The 14,019-nt window shown below is 43.0% G+C and overlaps 1 protein-coding gene across 1 annotated transcript in view; it reads right to left on the bottom strand.

The window, feature by feature from the left end:
- The window catches only part of WDFY4 (WDFY family member 4), a 248,647-nt gene that overhangs the window by 144,087 nt on the left and 90,541 nt on the right, over positions 1–14,019 (bottom strand). The window contains exons 30-31 of the mRNA XM_060125755.1: positions 12,276–12,401; positions 501–665 (exon numbers count right to left, since the gene is read on the bottom strand). Coding sequence (XP_059981738.1) covers positions 501–665; positions 12,276–12,401 — 291 coding nt within the window. The remainder of the gene's footprint in view (positions 1–500; positions 666–12,275; positions 12,402–14,019) is intronic.

Raw genomic sequence — 14,019 nt, 5'->3', positions numbered from 1 at the left:
CACACCCACACTTTGTCCTCAAGACCCAGTTGGTCCCCCTGCGCTCCCAGCTGGGCCTTGGCAAACCCTCTGATTGAAAGATGCCGTGGCCTGCAAACAGAACAAGTGTGCTGCAAAGAAGATGGGACACTGTGACGGTTCCACCCCTCCCCTGGCTGGGGCACCGGCCGCAGGTTTCCTGGGGTGGAATCTGCTGTTTCATATGATCATCAATGTGTGGGTATTCCATACAAAATTGGACTTGACCTACCATCAAATTTCTCATTACCGAGATTCCTGACGAATCAAAAACTTTTTGACTCTCAGAGCCAAAAATGACCTGAAGCATCATCTCATACAGAGAAGGAAAATTACCCGAGTTGTTTACTCAAGGTTTCAGCAAAGTTGCCTTAAATGTATTTTAATTTGGGGAGGGGTGGGAAGGAATTCTGTGCTTTGCCCTTGAAGGGTGATGACGCTCGCCCCTGCTCTCACCGGGGTAGGGCGGAGGCATGTCCTACCTGATGGGTTCCCAGGGGGAAGGTGACTGCAGCCAAGGTCTGGAGGAACTCTGGGGCCCGCCAGGCCGGATCCTGGGGGTAGGTGCTGTGCACGAGGCCAAGGAACTGCAGCACGCTGGCTGGGAATGTCTGTTCCCAGGCGCTGTCTCCAGAACCTGTCGAGGGCTGATCAGGGACACACTTCATGAGAGGCGGTGCATGGGAGCATGACTTGGGGCTGCACAGGAACCAGAAGATTTGAAATCTAGGGAGATGACCTCCTTTCTGAGACTCTCAACAAGACACCTGACTGCAAGACACCTAAAACTGTGGATTAGAACAGGACACTGGTCATCAACTGAGGAAGGGTTTAATATGCGCAGGCTTGCTCTAAGGGCTTCACACAAATTCCTCTTCTCGCCTCACAACAACCCTCTGAGGCACGTTTTATATTTACCCCTATTTTACAGATGGGAAGACAAAGACACAGAGAGGTTAAGCAGTATGTTAACGTTCAACCAGCAGATAAGGGGCAGAGCCAGGAGTTGAACCCAGGCAACCTGGTTATAACGTCTGACTGCCTTCCCCATACTGCCTCTATGAGGTGTGACATGGCCTCTGTGCTCAAGGAACTTGCCAATTAGGGTTGACACCAGCCTTCCCCAGCTCAGTGCTAATGCTCCCAGTTACAGAGCCTGGACAAACCCTGTCCAAGGCTGCAGGGCTTGAGGAGCCCCTTCCCCACCAGCCAGGGCTCTGGAATAGATCATGTTGCACTGAAGTGATACCCAGTACCCTGAGGGGACCCAGGCACCCGTTTGCCTCAAACCATAACCTGGTCTTGGCCACATGGCTGAGCCTCCATCGTGGCTGCACACCGGCGCCCTGCTGGAGCCCAGCTCCCTTAACCAGCTGTGGCCAGTCACTCCTTCTGGACACTAACTCTAGCCTCCGTGTGTCCAGCTGCTGCCTGAGGTCCTTCTCTGTCCTGGATGGACAGCCTGGAACTTGAAAATTGAGCAACCTTAATATCAGGGTCAGTCCCTACGTAGCCACGCCAACAACTAGACTGAATGACCCTCAGCCTCTACTCCTGTGGACGTTACAGGTGGACGTCGGGTCTTCCTCTTGCCAGCTCCTCATCCCCAGCCCCTCCCACCGCGGCTTCCTCATTTCCCAACCAGCCTGCCTCGAGTCCTGGCCCTGTGTGCATGAGTTCGCATGTCCTGTTTACCAAATAGGTACCAAATGTCTGGAACTAAGCCTCATTCTAGAAAACTCAAACCTAATTGAAGAAAGAAAGGCAATACGTATGGGACAACTAGAGAGAGGTGTAAAATCTCATCTCCGAGATCCTGTGAGGGTTTGGTATGAGCTGAGCAGGCAGGCAGAGGAAACCTCCTCTGAAGTCACCTGCACCTGGCTTCTCCACCAGGTTCATACAGCACGATGTTAGATTTAGAGGGAGGACCAGAGTCAGAGTTCAGAGAGCTTCTTCTGGAGCTAGTAGGCCTGGTTTGAATGCTGCCTCTGCTGCTTACTAACAGTGTGGTTTTGCACCACTTTCTTAATCCCCCTACACCTCCAGTCCCAACTCTGCAAAACAAGGATCATAATATGACCTGTTTCGTAAGACTGTCATGAGCATTAAGTGAGGCATTTTAGTGCTTCAGGCCTATTTTCACGGTGATTAGCACAGGGTAAATACAGAGGAAGCTGGGAGATGAGGTCAGATATAGAGGACTTGGACTTTTGGAAGAATTTGGATTTGATATACTAAGAAACAGACATCCCCTGAAGGTCCTTAGGCAAGGTAGTGCCCTGGAATGAAATGCTAATGCTGGACACACGTGGCCTCCACCGTGCCCTCGCTCTGTGACCCTGGCCTGAGTGAGTTAACCTCCACAGCTTCAATGTCTACATTTGCACAAGGGAGAGAATGCTGTCTGCTCCCAAGGATAGGTGCACACAGCAGAATCGCTAACATCTACAAGACGACAATGTTAAAAATGGACAAGGACCAGGAGCAACGAGAACCTTCCCAGAATAAGAGCTGGTGAGTGTAAACCGGCACTTCACTTTGGAGAACTATTTGGTAAAATATCTACTGAAACAAATCATGTGTAAAGATTATAACCCACAACTTCACCCTGCGTATGTATGTATGTCCACCAGAAGATAGGTACATAGCAGCTTTATTCATAATATTTCCAAACGGAAACAACCCAGAATGAATATATAAATAGTGATCCATTATCACAATAAAATACTACTGAACAATAAAAAAGAATGAACCAAGGTGGTGGGGGAGTAAGACATGGAGATCACCTTCCTCGCCACAGATACATCAAAAATACATATATATGTGGAACAACTCCTACAAAACACCTACTGAATGCTGGCAGAAGACCTCAGACTTCCCAAAAGGCAAGAAACTCCCCACGTACCTGGGTAGGACAAAAGATAAAAGAAAAAACAGAGGCAAAAGAACAGGCGCAGGAGGGGACCTGCACCTCTGGGAGGGAGCTGTGAAGGAGGAAAAGCTTCCACACACTAGGAAGCCCCTTTACTGGTGGAAACGGGGAGTGGGCGGAGGGGAAGCTTCGGAGTCACAGAGAGCGCAGCAACAGGGGTGCAGAGGGCAAAGCAGAGATATTCCCGCATGGAGGATTGGTGCTGACCAGCACTCGCCAGCCTGAGAGGCTTGTGTGCTCACCCGCTGGGGCGGGTGGGAGCTGGGAGCTGAGGCTTCGGCTTCAGAGGTCAGATCCCAGGGAGAGGACTGGGGTTGGCTGTGTGAACACAGCCTGAAGGGGGCTAGTGTGCCACAGCTAGCCGGGAGGGAGTCTGGGATAAAGTCTGGAACTGCCTAAGAATCCAGAGACCATTGTTTCGGGGCGCGCAAGGAGAGGGGATTCAGAGCTCCACCTAAACGAGCTCTAGAGACAGGAGCAGGTCGTGGCTAACAGCGCGGACCCCAGAGAAGGGCATGAGACGCTAAGGCTGCTGCTGCCGCTACCAAGAAGCCTGTGTGTGAGCAAAGGTCACGCTCCACACCTCTCCTCCCGGAAGCCTGTGCAGCCCGCCACTGCCAGGGTCCTGTGATCCAGGGACAACTTCCCTGGGAGAACACACACCGCGCCTCGGGCTGTTGCAACGTCACTCTGGCCTGTGCCACCGCAGGCTCACCCTGCATTCCGTACCCCTCCCTCCCCCCAGCCTGAGTGAGCCAGAGCCCCCTAATCAGCTGCTCCTTTAACCCCCTCCTGTCTGGGCAAAGAACAGACGCCCTCAGGCGACCTACACGCAGAGGCGGGGCCAAATCCAAAGCTGAACCCCAGGAGCTGTGCGAGCAAAGAAGAGAAAGGGGAATCTCTCCCAGCAGCCTCAGGAGCAGCAGATTAAATCTCCACAATCAACTTGATGTACCCTGCATCTGTGGAATATCTGAATAGACAATGAATCACCCCCAAATGAGGAGGTGGACTTTGGGAGCAACTGTAGACTTGGGGTTTGCTGTATGTGACAGACTAGTTACTGATTTTTATGTTTATCTTAGTATAGTTTTTATTGCTTGTTATCCTTGGTGGATTTCTTTATTGGTTTGGTTGCTGTGCTTTTTTTAAATTACTTTTTAATTTTTTTATTTTAATAATAATTTTTTATTTTAATAATTTTATGTTATTTATTTTTCTTTCTTTTTTTTTCTCCTTTCTCTTCTGAGCCATGTGGCTGACAGGGTCTTGGTGCTCCAGCCAGGTGTCAGGCCTGAGCCTCTGAGGTGGGAGAGCCAAGTTCAGGACACAGGACCACAGGAGACCTCCCGGCCCCACGTAATATCAATCAGCGAGCGCTCTCCCAGAGATCTCCGTCTTGATGCTAAGACCCAGCTGCACTCAACATCCAGCAAGCTCCAGTGCTGGACACCCCATGCCAAACAACTAGCAAGACAGGAACACAACCCCACCCATTAGCAGAAACCCTGCCTAAAATCATAAGTTCATAGACACCCCAAAACACACCACTGGACACGGTCCTGCCCACCAGAAAGACAAGATCCAGCCTCATCCACCAGAACACAGGCACCAGTCCCCGCCCCCAGGAAGCCTACACAGCCCACTGAACCAACATAACCCACTGGGGGCAAACACCAAAAACAATGGGAACTACAAACCTGCAGCCTGTGAAAAGGAGACCCCAAACACAGTAAGTTAAGCAAAATGAGAAGACAGAGAAATATGCGGCAGATGAAGGAGCAAGATAAAAATCCACCAGACCAAACAAATGAAGAGGAAATAGGCAGTCTACCTGAAAAAGAATTCAGAGTAATGACAGTAAAGATGATCCAAAATCTTGGAAACAGAAAGGAGAAAATACAAGAAACGTTTAACAAGGACCTACAAGAACTAAAGAGCAAAAAATGATGAACAACACAATAAATAAAATTTAAAATTCTCTAGAAGGAATCAGTAGCAGAATAACTGAGGCAGAAGAACGGATAAGTGACCTGGAGGATAAAATAGTGGAAATAACCACCACAGAGCAGAATAAAGAAAAAAGAGTGAAAAGAATTGAGGATAGTCTCAGAGACCTCTGGGACATTAAATGCACCAACATTCGAATTATAGAGGTCCCAGAAGAAGAAGAGAAAAAGAAAGGGACTGAGAAAATATTTGAGGAGATTATAGTTGAAAACTTCCCTAATATGGGAAAGGAAATAGTCAATCAAGTCCAGGAAGCACAGAAAGTCCCATACAGGATAAGTCCAAGTAGAAACACACCAAGACACATACTAATCTATCAAAAATTAAATACAAAGGAAAAAATATTAAAAGCAGCAAGGGAAAAGCCAAAAATAACATACAAGGGAATCTCCATAAGATTAACAGCTGATCTTTCAGCAGAAACTCTGCAAGCCAGAACAGAGTGGCAGGACATATTTAAAGTAATGAAAGGGAAAAACCTGCAACCAAGATTACTCTACCCAGCAAGGATCTCATTCAGATTCAATGGAGAAATTAAAAACTTTACAGACAAGAAAAAGCTAAGAGAATTCAGCACCACCAAACCAGATTTACAACAAATGCTAAAGGAACTTCTCTAGGAAGGAAAAACAAGTGAAGGAAAAGACCTACAACAACAAACCCAAAACAATTAAGAAAATGGTAATAGGAACATACATATCGATAACTACCTTAAATGTAAATGGATTAAATGCTCCAACCAAGAGACACAGACTAGCTGAATGGATACAAAAACAAGACCCATATATATGCTATCTGCAAGAGATCCACTTCAGACCTAGGGACACACACAGACTGAAAGTGAGGGGATGGAAAAAGATATTCCATGAAAATGGAAATCAAAAGAAAGCTGGAGTAGCAATTCTCCTATCAGACAAAATAGACTTTACAATAAAGACTATTACAAGAGACAAAGAAGGACACTACATAATGATCAAGGGATCAATCCAAGAAGAAGATATAACAATTGCAAATATTTATGCACCCAACATAGGAGCACCTCAATACATAAGGCAAAGGCTAACAGCCATAAAAGGGGAAATCCACAGTAACACAATCATAGTAGCGGACTTTAACACCCCACTTTCACCAAAGGACAAATCATCCATAATGAAAATAATAAGGAAACACAAGCTTTAAATATGCATTAAACAAGATGGACTTAATTGATATTTATAGGACATTCCATCCAAAAACAACAGAATACACTTTCTTCTCAAGTGCTCATGCAGCATTCTCCAGGATAGATCATATCTTTGGTCACAAATCAAGCCTTGGCAAATTTAAGAAAACTGAAATTGTATCAAGTATCTTTTCTGACCACAACGCTATGAGACTAGCTATCAATTACAGAAACAAAGCTGTAAAAAATACAAACACATGGAGGCTAAACAATACACTACTAAATAACTGAGAGATCACTGAAGAAATCAAAGAGGAAATCAAAAAATACCTAAAGACAAATGACAACAAAAACACAACGATCCAAAACCTATGGGATGCAGCAAAAGCAGTTCTAAGAAGGAAGTTTATAGCAATACAAGCCTACCACAAGAAACAATAAAAATCTCAGCTAAATTACGTAAACTTACACCTAAAGCAATTAGAGAAAGAAGAAAAAAAAAAAAACCCAAAGTGAGCAGAAGGAAAGAAATCATAAAAATCACATCAGAAATAAATGAAGGACACAACAGCAAAGATCAATAAAACTAAAAGTTGGTTCTTCTCTCTCAAGATAAAAAAATTGATAAACCATTAGCCAGACTCATCAAAAAAAAAAAGGGAAAAGACTCAAATCAACAGAATTAGAAATGAAAAAGGAGAAGTAACAACTGACACTGCAGAAATACAAAAGATCATGAGAGGTTACTACAAGCAACTCCATGCCAATAAAATAGACAACCTGGAAGAAATGGACAAATTCTTAGAAAAGCACAACCTTCCGAGACTGAACCAAGGAGAAAGAAATTATAAACAGACCAATCCCAAGCACTGAAATTGAAACTGTGATTAAAAATCTTCCAACAAACAAAAGCCCAGGACCAGATGGCTTCACGGGTGAATTTTATCAAACATTTAGAGAAGAGCTAACACCTATCCTTCTCAAACTCTTCCAAAATATAGCAGAGGGAAGAACACTTCCCAAACTCATTCTACGAGGCCACCATCACCTTGATACCAAAACCAGATAAAGATGTCACAAAAAAAAGAAAACTACAGGCCAATATCACTGATGAACATAGACGCAAAAATCCACAACAAAACACTAGCAAACAGAATTCAACAGCACATGAAAAGGATCATACACCATGATCAAGTGGGGTTTATCCCAGGAACGCAAGGATTCTTCAATATGCACAAATCAATCAATGTGATACACCAGATTAACAAACTGAAGGATTAAAACCATATGATCAGGCTTCCCTGGTGGCACAGTGGTTGAGAGTCCACCTGCCGATGCAGGGGACATGGGTTTGTGCCCTGGTCCAGGGAAGATTCCACATGCCGCGGAGCAGCTAGGCCCATGAGCCATGGCCGTTGAGTCTGCACATCCAGAGCCTGAGCTCCGCAATGGGAGAGGCCACAACAGTGAGAGGCCCGCGTACCACAAGAAAAAAAAAAAACCCATATGATCATCTCAATAGATGCAGAAAAAGCTTTCGACAAAATTCAACACCCATTTATGATAAAAACCCTGCAGAAAGTAGGCATAGAGGGAACTTACCTCAACATAATAAAGGCCATATATGACAAACCCACAGACAACATTGTTCTCAATGGTGAAAAACTGAAACCATTTTCACTAAGATCAGGAACAAGACAAGGTTGCCCACTCTCACCATTATTATTCAACATAGTTTTGGAAGTTTTAGCCACGGCAATCAGAGAAGAAAAAGAAACAAAAGGAATCCAAAACGGCAAAGAAGAAGTAAAACTGTCACTGTTTGCAGATGACATGATACTATACATAGAGAATCCTAAAGATGATACCAGAAAACTACTAGAGCTAATCAATGAATTTGGTAAAGTAGCAGGATACAAAATTAATGCACAGAAATCTCTTGCATTCCTATACACTAATGCTGAAAAATCTGAAAGAGAAATTAAGGAAACACTCCCATTTCCCATTGCAACAAAAAGAATAAAATAGCTAAGAATAAACCTACCTAAGGAGACAAAAGACCTGTATGCAGAAAACTATAAGAAACTGATGAAAGAAATTAAAGATGATACAAACAGATGGAGAGATATACCAAGTTCTTGGATTGGAAGAAACAACATTGTGAAAATGACTATACTACCCAAAGCAATCTACAGATTCAATGCAATCCCTATCAAACTACCAATGGCATTTTTCACAGAACTAGAATAAAAATTTCACAGTTTGTATGGAAACAAAAAAGACCCCAAATAGCCAAAGCAATCTTGAGAAAGAAAAACGGAGCTGGAGGAATCAGGCGCTCTGACTTCAGACCATACCACAAAGCCACAGTAATCAAGGCAGTATGGTAGTGGCACAAAAACAGAAATATAGACCAATGGAACAGGATAGAAAGCCCAGAGATAAACCCATGAACATATGGTCACCTTATCTTTGAAAAAGGAGGCAAGAATATACAATGGAGAAAAGACAGCCTCTTCAATAAGTGGTGCTGGGAAAACTTGACAGTTATATGTAAAAGAATGAAAATAGAACACTCCCTAACACCATACACAAAAATCAATTCAAAATGGATTAAAGACCTAAATGTAAGGCCAGACACTATAAAACCCTTAGAGGAAACATAGGCAGAACACTCCATGACATAAATCACAGCAAGATCCTTTTTGACTCACCTCCTAGAGAAACGGAAATAAAAACGAAAATAAAACAAATGGGACCTAATGAAACTTAAAAGCTTGTGCACAGCAAAGGAAACCATAAAGAAGATGAAAAGACAACCCTCAGAATGGGAGAAAGTATTTGCAAATGAAGAAACTGACGAAGGATTCATCTCCAAAATATACAAGCAGCTCATGCAGCTCAATATCAAAAAAACAAAGAACCCAATCCAAAAATGGGCAGAAGACCTGAATAGACATTTTCCAACAAAGATATACAGATTGCCAAAAAGCACACAAAAGGATGCTCAACATCACTAATCATTAGAGAAATGCAAAGAACTACATTGTAGAACTACAATGAGGTATCATCTCACACCGGTCAGAATGTCCATCATCAAAAAATCTACAAACAGTCAATGCTGGAGAGGGTGTGGAGAAAAGGGAACCTTCTTGCACTGCTGGTGGGAATGTAAATTGATACAGCCACTATGGAGAACAGTATGGAGGTTCCTTAAAAAACAAAAAATAGAACTACCATATGACCCAGCAATCCCACTACTGGGCATACACCCTGAGTAAACCATCATTCAAAAAGAGTCATGTACCACAATGTTCATTGCAGCACTATTTACAATAGCCGGGACATGGAAGCAAGCTAGGTGTCCATTGACAGATGAATGGATAAAGAAGAGGCACATATATACAATGGAATATTACTCAGCCATAAAAAGAAACGAAATTGAGTTATTTGTAGTGAGGTGGATGGACATAGAGTCTGTCATACAGAGTGAACTACGTCAGAAAGAGAAAAACAAATACAATATGCTAACACATATATATGGAATCTAAAAAAAAAGGTTCTGAAGAACCTAGGGGCAGGACAGAAATAAAGACCCAAGTGTAGAGAATGGACTTGAGGACACGGGGAAGGGGAAGGGGAAGCTGGGACAATGTGAGAGAGTGGCATGGACATATATACACTACCAAATGTGAAATAGATGGCTAGTGGGAAGCAGCCGCATAGCACAGGGAGATCAGCTCGGTGCTTTGTGACCACCTAGAGGGGTGGGATAGGGAGGGTGGGAGGGAGACGCAAGAGGGAGGGGATATCGGGATATGTGTATACATATAGATGATTCACTTTGTTATACAGCAGAAATTATCACAACATTGTAAAGCAATTATACTCCAATAAAGATATTAAAAAAAAAAAAAAAGAATGAACTACCAGCATACATAATGATGAGTGAAAGAAGCCAGAAGCAAAAGAGTACATACTATAGGATTCCACTAAGTTCAAGAACAGGCAAACAAATCTATGGTTACACTGTGCAAGGGAATAATAGCAAACGAAGTAAAGTTCCAAGCAAAATAAAATAAACTGTTTGAGAAAGATATGTTAGCATTATTCACTACGATTATACTTCTGACCTTTTTCTCTTATCCTTCCAGTTTTTGCCTTTTAGATTTTGATGCTTGTCTACCATATTTGGTAAATGATGCTTTCAAGGCAGATATCTTCACTGAACCAAAATAATCTTCCAGGGACTTTGCTTTTGTTATATGTCTGTTACATTTCAGAAGACTGGGTCTTGTTTTTTGACCCAGTTTAAGGGTCACGTCTGTTATATGACAGTTAACCATTTTATGTTTATGTTTATGTTATATTAAATGTTTGGCCTTATTTTCTTACTTCCTTCAGCATACTATGTATTTTCTTTACTTTAAATGCTTTCATGTTATTCCCTTGGTTTGCTCTTTCTAAATAACATTGATTTAAAAGGTAAAAACTCTCTATGGTGCAAACAGAAAATATGCATTTTTTTCAGGCATCCCCACATCAGTTGCACATTAGGTCTGCAAGGGAGCCATGAATAAGTTTCCCAAAGATGGAAAGTGTGAAGATCACATGTCCTGACTAGGACAAAACTAAACTGGAAATGAATAACAACAATAAAAGAAAACAAAAAATTCAACTACATGGCACTGAAAAAGATGAATCAAAAAGGTCTTTAAATCTGCAATCACAGAAACTCTAGAAAACAACAAAAAATTAAGACGTCAAATATCAAAATTTTAGAACTAGCCAGAAAAAAATGAGGGGAATGATAAATATATCCAAAGTTGGCTCTTTACAAATCCACAAGTCCTCAGCTCCTTAAGTAATGGGCGAAGTGAAGAGAGAGCATGGACTTACATATTAAGAAGAAGAGGGAAGTAATCACACAGAAAATTAAATGAATTAAAGGAGACCATTCGTGAAAACTGAATAAATGGGAAGATTTTTAAAACTACCAATTACCTAAACTAGGTGAAGGAGACATTTAAAAGCCTAAGCAAGGCAATAATGGGAAAAATTCAGGCCCAAGAAGTTTCATAGGAACAATTTAAATAATATGAGTCATGGATTTAACATCACCTTGAATAAAAAGAAAGAAGTCTTTTTTTAGTAAAGCTAGCATAATGCTGATATCAAAACCTGACAACATATAACATAAAGAAAACCACAACATAATATCACTTATAAATATGAATGCAGAATCATACATTAAATATTTACAAGCAGAATAAGGAAGTATGCTAAATGAATAAGAACAGAGTGACAAAGTGAGATCTTTGCAAGAATGCAAGGAAATCTATTGATATAATTCATCAGAGGTAAATGTTTAAAAGAAAAACCCATCTGATCATCTAATTATATGCTAAAAGAGTATTTAATAAAAATTAAGTACATTCCTGTTTTTAAAAAGAGCAAAAAGTTTGACCTATACTTTCCAAGCATTATCAACACACACACAGAAAAGTTGGCAAAAGGTGAAACATGCAATTCACAGTAAAATAAATAGATATGATTAATAAGCATATGAAAATGCTATCAATTTCAGTGATAATAAACGCAAAAGAACTCAACTATGAAATCTTCATCAGTTTGGCCATGTCATTCAGGGTGGGCCTTGAAGGCCTGAATCAAAGGCTCTCCATGTCATGTCTGTAGCAGGCGGGCATCTGTCTTCTCTAAGACAGGTCTCTCTACCTCATGGGTCCCTCACTCGAGAGGCCCACCTGTCCTGGTAGAGGTGAGCTCCTTGAGGGCAGAGACCCCTTTTCCCCCTCCACAGGGTCCCTGAAGCTCCCGATTTAAAGCAGTTGCTCAGAAATGTTCCCTTTGACTGGAGTCGTTAAATCTCCCAGTGAAGAAAGTCAAATGTTTAAACAAATGGAAAACAGGTGTCTTCTGGCAAGAGCCCATAAACTCCACTGGGGACAATTAGGTTGGGCTTCCCATTGAGCACCTAAGTTATCACCTTGCCTCTTCTATCAAGATTTCTGAATAATACCTGCAAATTATCAGCACTACTGGGAAGCTGCTGGGAAAAATCAAGGTTGACTTTTCTGAGCCTGTCGTCCCATCAGAGCCCCCTCTCAGCATGTGGGGAACGGGTCTCACCTGGCTCATGGTGGCTTTCAGCATCTCCAGGAGCAGCAGGGCACCTTCAGTGCACAGCCCAGCCCGGAGGACTTCTTCCCTGTGGTGTTTATGCAAGAGCCACTGAAGCATGGCATCCAGGCTGTCCTGAAAGAGGAGGCAAGGGATGTAAAGAGACCTGTGGCTACGCAGCAAGGGGACCGGCTTTCCAGCCAGCATATGGCATTTCCCAGGGGCCCCAGTAACAGCCCACGTGGCTGGCCCATTCAGGGAGCTTCAGCCCACTAACGGGGTATAAGGGAAATGCACACCTCCAAGATGGAGCTGAAGACCCACCAGCAACTTGTATCGAAATTTAGTTCTTTTGGTCTGACATCACAAATACTCAATCTCCCAATCAATTTTAATGAATTTTTATAAATGAGATTATAGAAAGTGTGACAAATTCAAAGGCTTTAGGGCAACTGCAGAGTGCAACAGAGAGAACATGGGGTTGACAAGCACGATGATCTGACTTTGCCTCTTTAAAAACTGGGCTTACACAAGCTATTCAGCCTCTTGGCAGTTCAGTTTCCTTCTCTGTGTAATGAAAATTACATTATCTGCCCCATGGAAAATAAAATATGTAAAACATCTATCACGGGTCCTGACATTCAGCAAATGTTTGTTTCCTGCAATACAGTCTTGGAAAAATAAAAATATAGGGTTTTGATTAACTTAGCACAGCATATTAAGAACTTTATTTTGAAGTGTGATCTCTAATACTATTAGCATATACCAAGATTGAGATAGGTCAAATATAAGGGTGTACGAGAGGTGAATTTTTCAGCCCTCTGTTTGCAAAGAGGTGCCCCTCCACCCATGTCAATTCAGTGCAGTTTAACTCAACTCTATCAAGACCAAAGACCAATTTCTGAGTCTGTCTGTCAGGTGCCCAGGAAGGTGAGTAAGAGGCGGGGTGTATTTTCGAGGTGCTCAGTATCTAAGGAGAGAAGCAGATGTAAATGTGCTGGTGCCATATGAGGCAAGGGCGAATGCATGATGAGGCCCAAAGAGGAATGGTTCCTGTTGTCTAGGGAGTCTAAGCAGGAGGTGGCATCTGAGCTGAGAATTGAGGGAAGACACCTTTCCAGGCAGGTGATGGCGGGAGAAAGGGCTCATTAAAGGCCCAGGGCAGGCAAGGACAAAGCAGCTGGTCTTACTGGGGAGGTGACCCAGGAGGATCACAGCACAAAGGGCCATCGAGAAAGGAAGCTGGGCTGGGCAGACAAGTGAGACGTCCGATCAGGAAGGGTCTTGATGCTGGCTGGGGGACTCTGAACGTGATCCCACAGGAACAGGAGCCAGTGAAGCCTTGGATTTGGTTCAGGTCGGTGAGTTAGTGAACGAGAGGCTGGTGAGAAGGTATATACAGTGGGTGTAGACTCCTCTTTGGAGAAAATTGGCCAAGGAAAAATAGGAGAGTGATAAACAGGACAGGAGCTGGTCAAGAGTGTGAGTCAAGGGGGCAGCTTCTGGTTTTAGGTGGGACATAATTTATCATACTTATGGTCTATGAGGCAAGAGTCAGTAGAAAGAGATGCCGAAAATATAGAAGGGATAATAAGGGGTGAGGTCACTCGGGAAAGGAGTGGAAGGAATCCAGACCAGCCCTGAAAAGCTGCCCTTCCAGCAACAGTGGAGAGAAGCTGATCAAGAGGGTCATGGAATATACAAGTGGTGGAGGGTGGGGTCCTGAGGCAGTGCCCCCTTCATGGGGGCGTCT

Source organism: Lagenorhynchus albirostris, chromosome 16 (genome assembly GCF_949774975.1).
Source record: "Lagenorhynchus albirostris chromosome 16, mLagAlb1.1, whole genome shotgun sequence".
Classification (NCBI taxonomy): domain Eukaryota; kingdom Metazoa; phylum Chordata; class Mammalia; order Artiodactyla; family Delphinidae; genus Lagenorhynchus; species Lagenorhynchus albirostris.
This window is presented reverse-complemented; position numbering and strand designations above follow the sequence as displayed.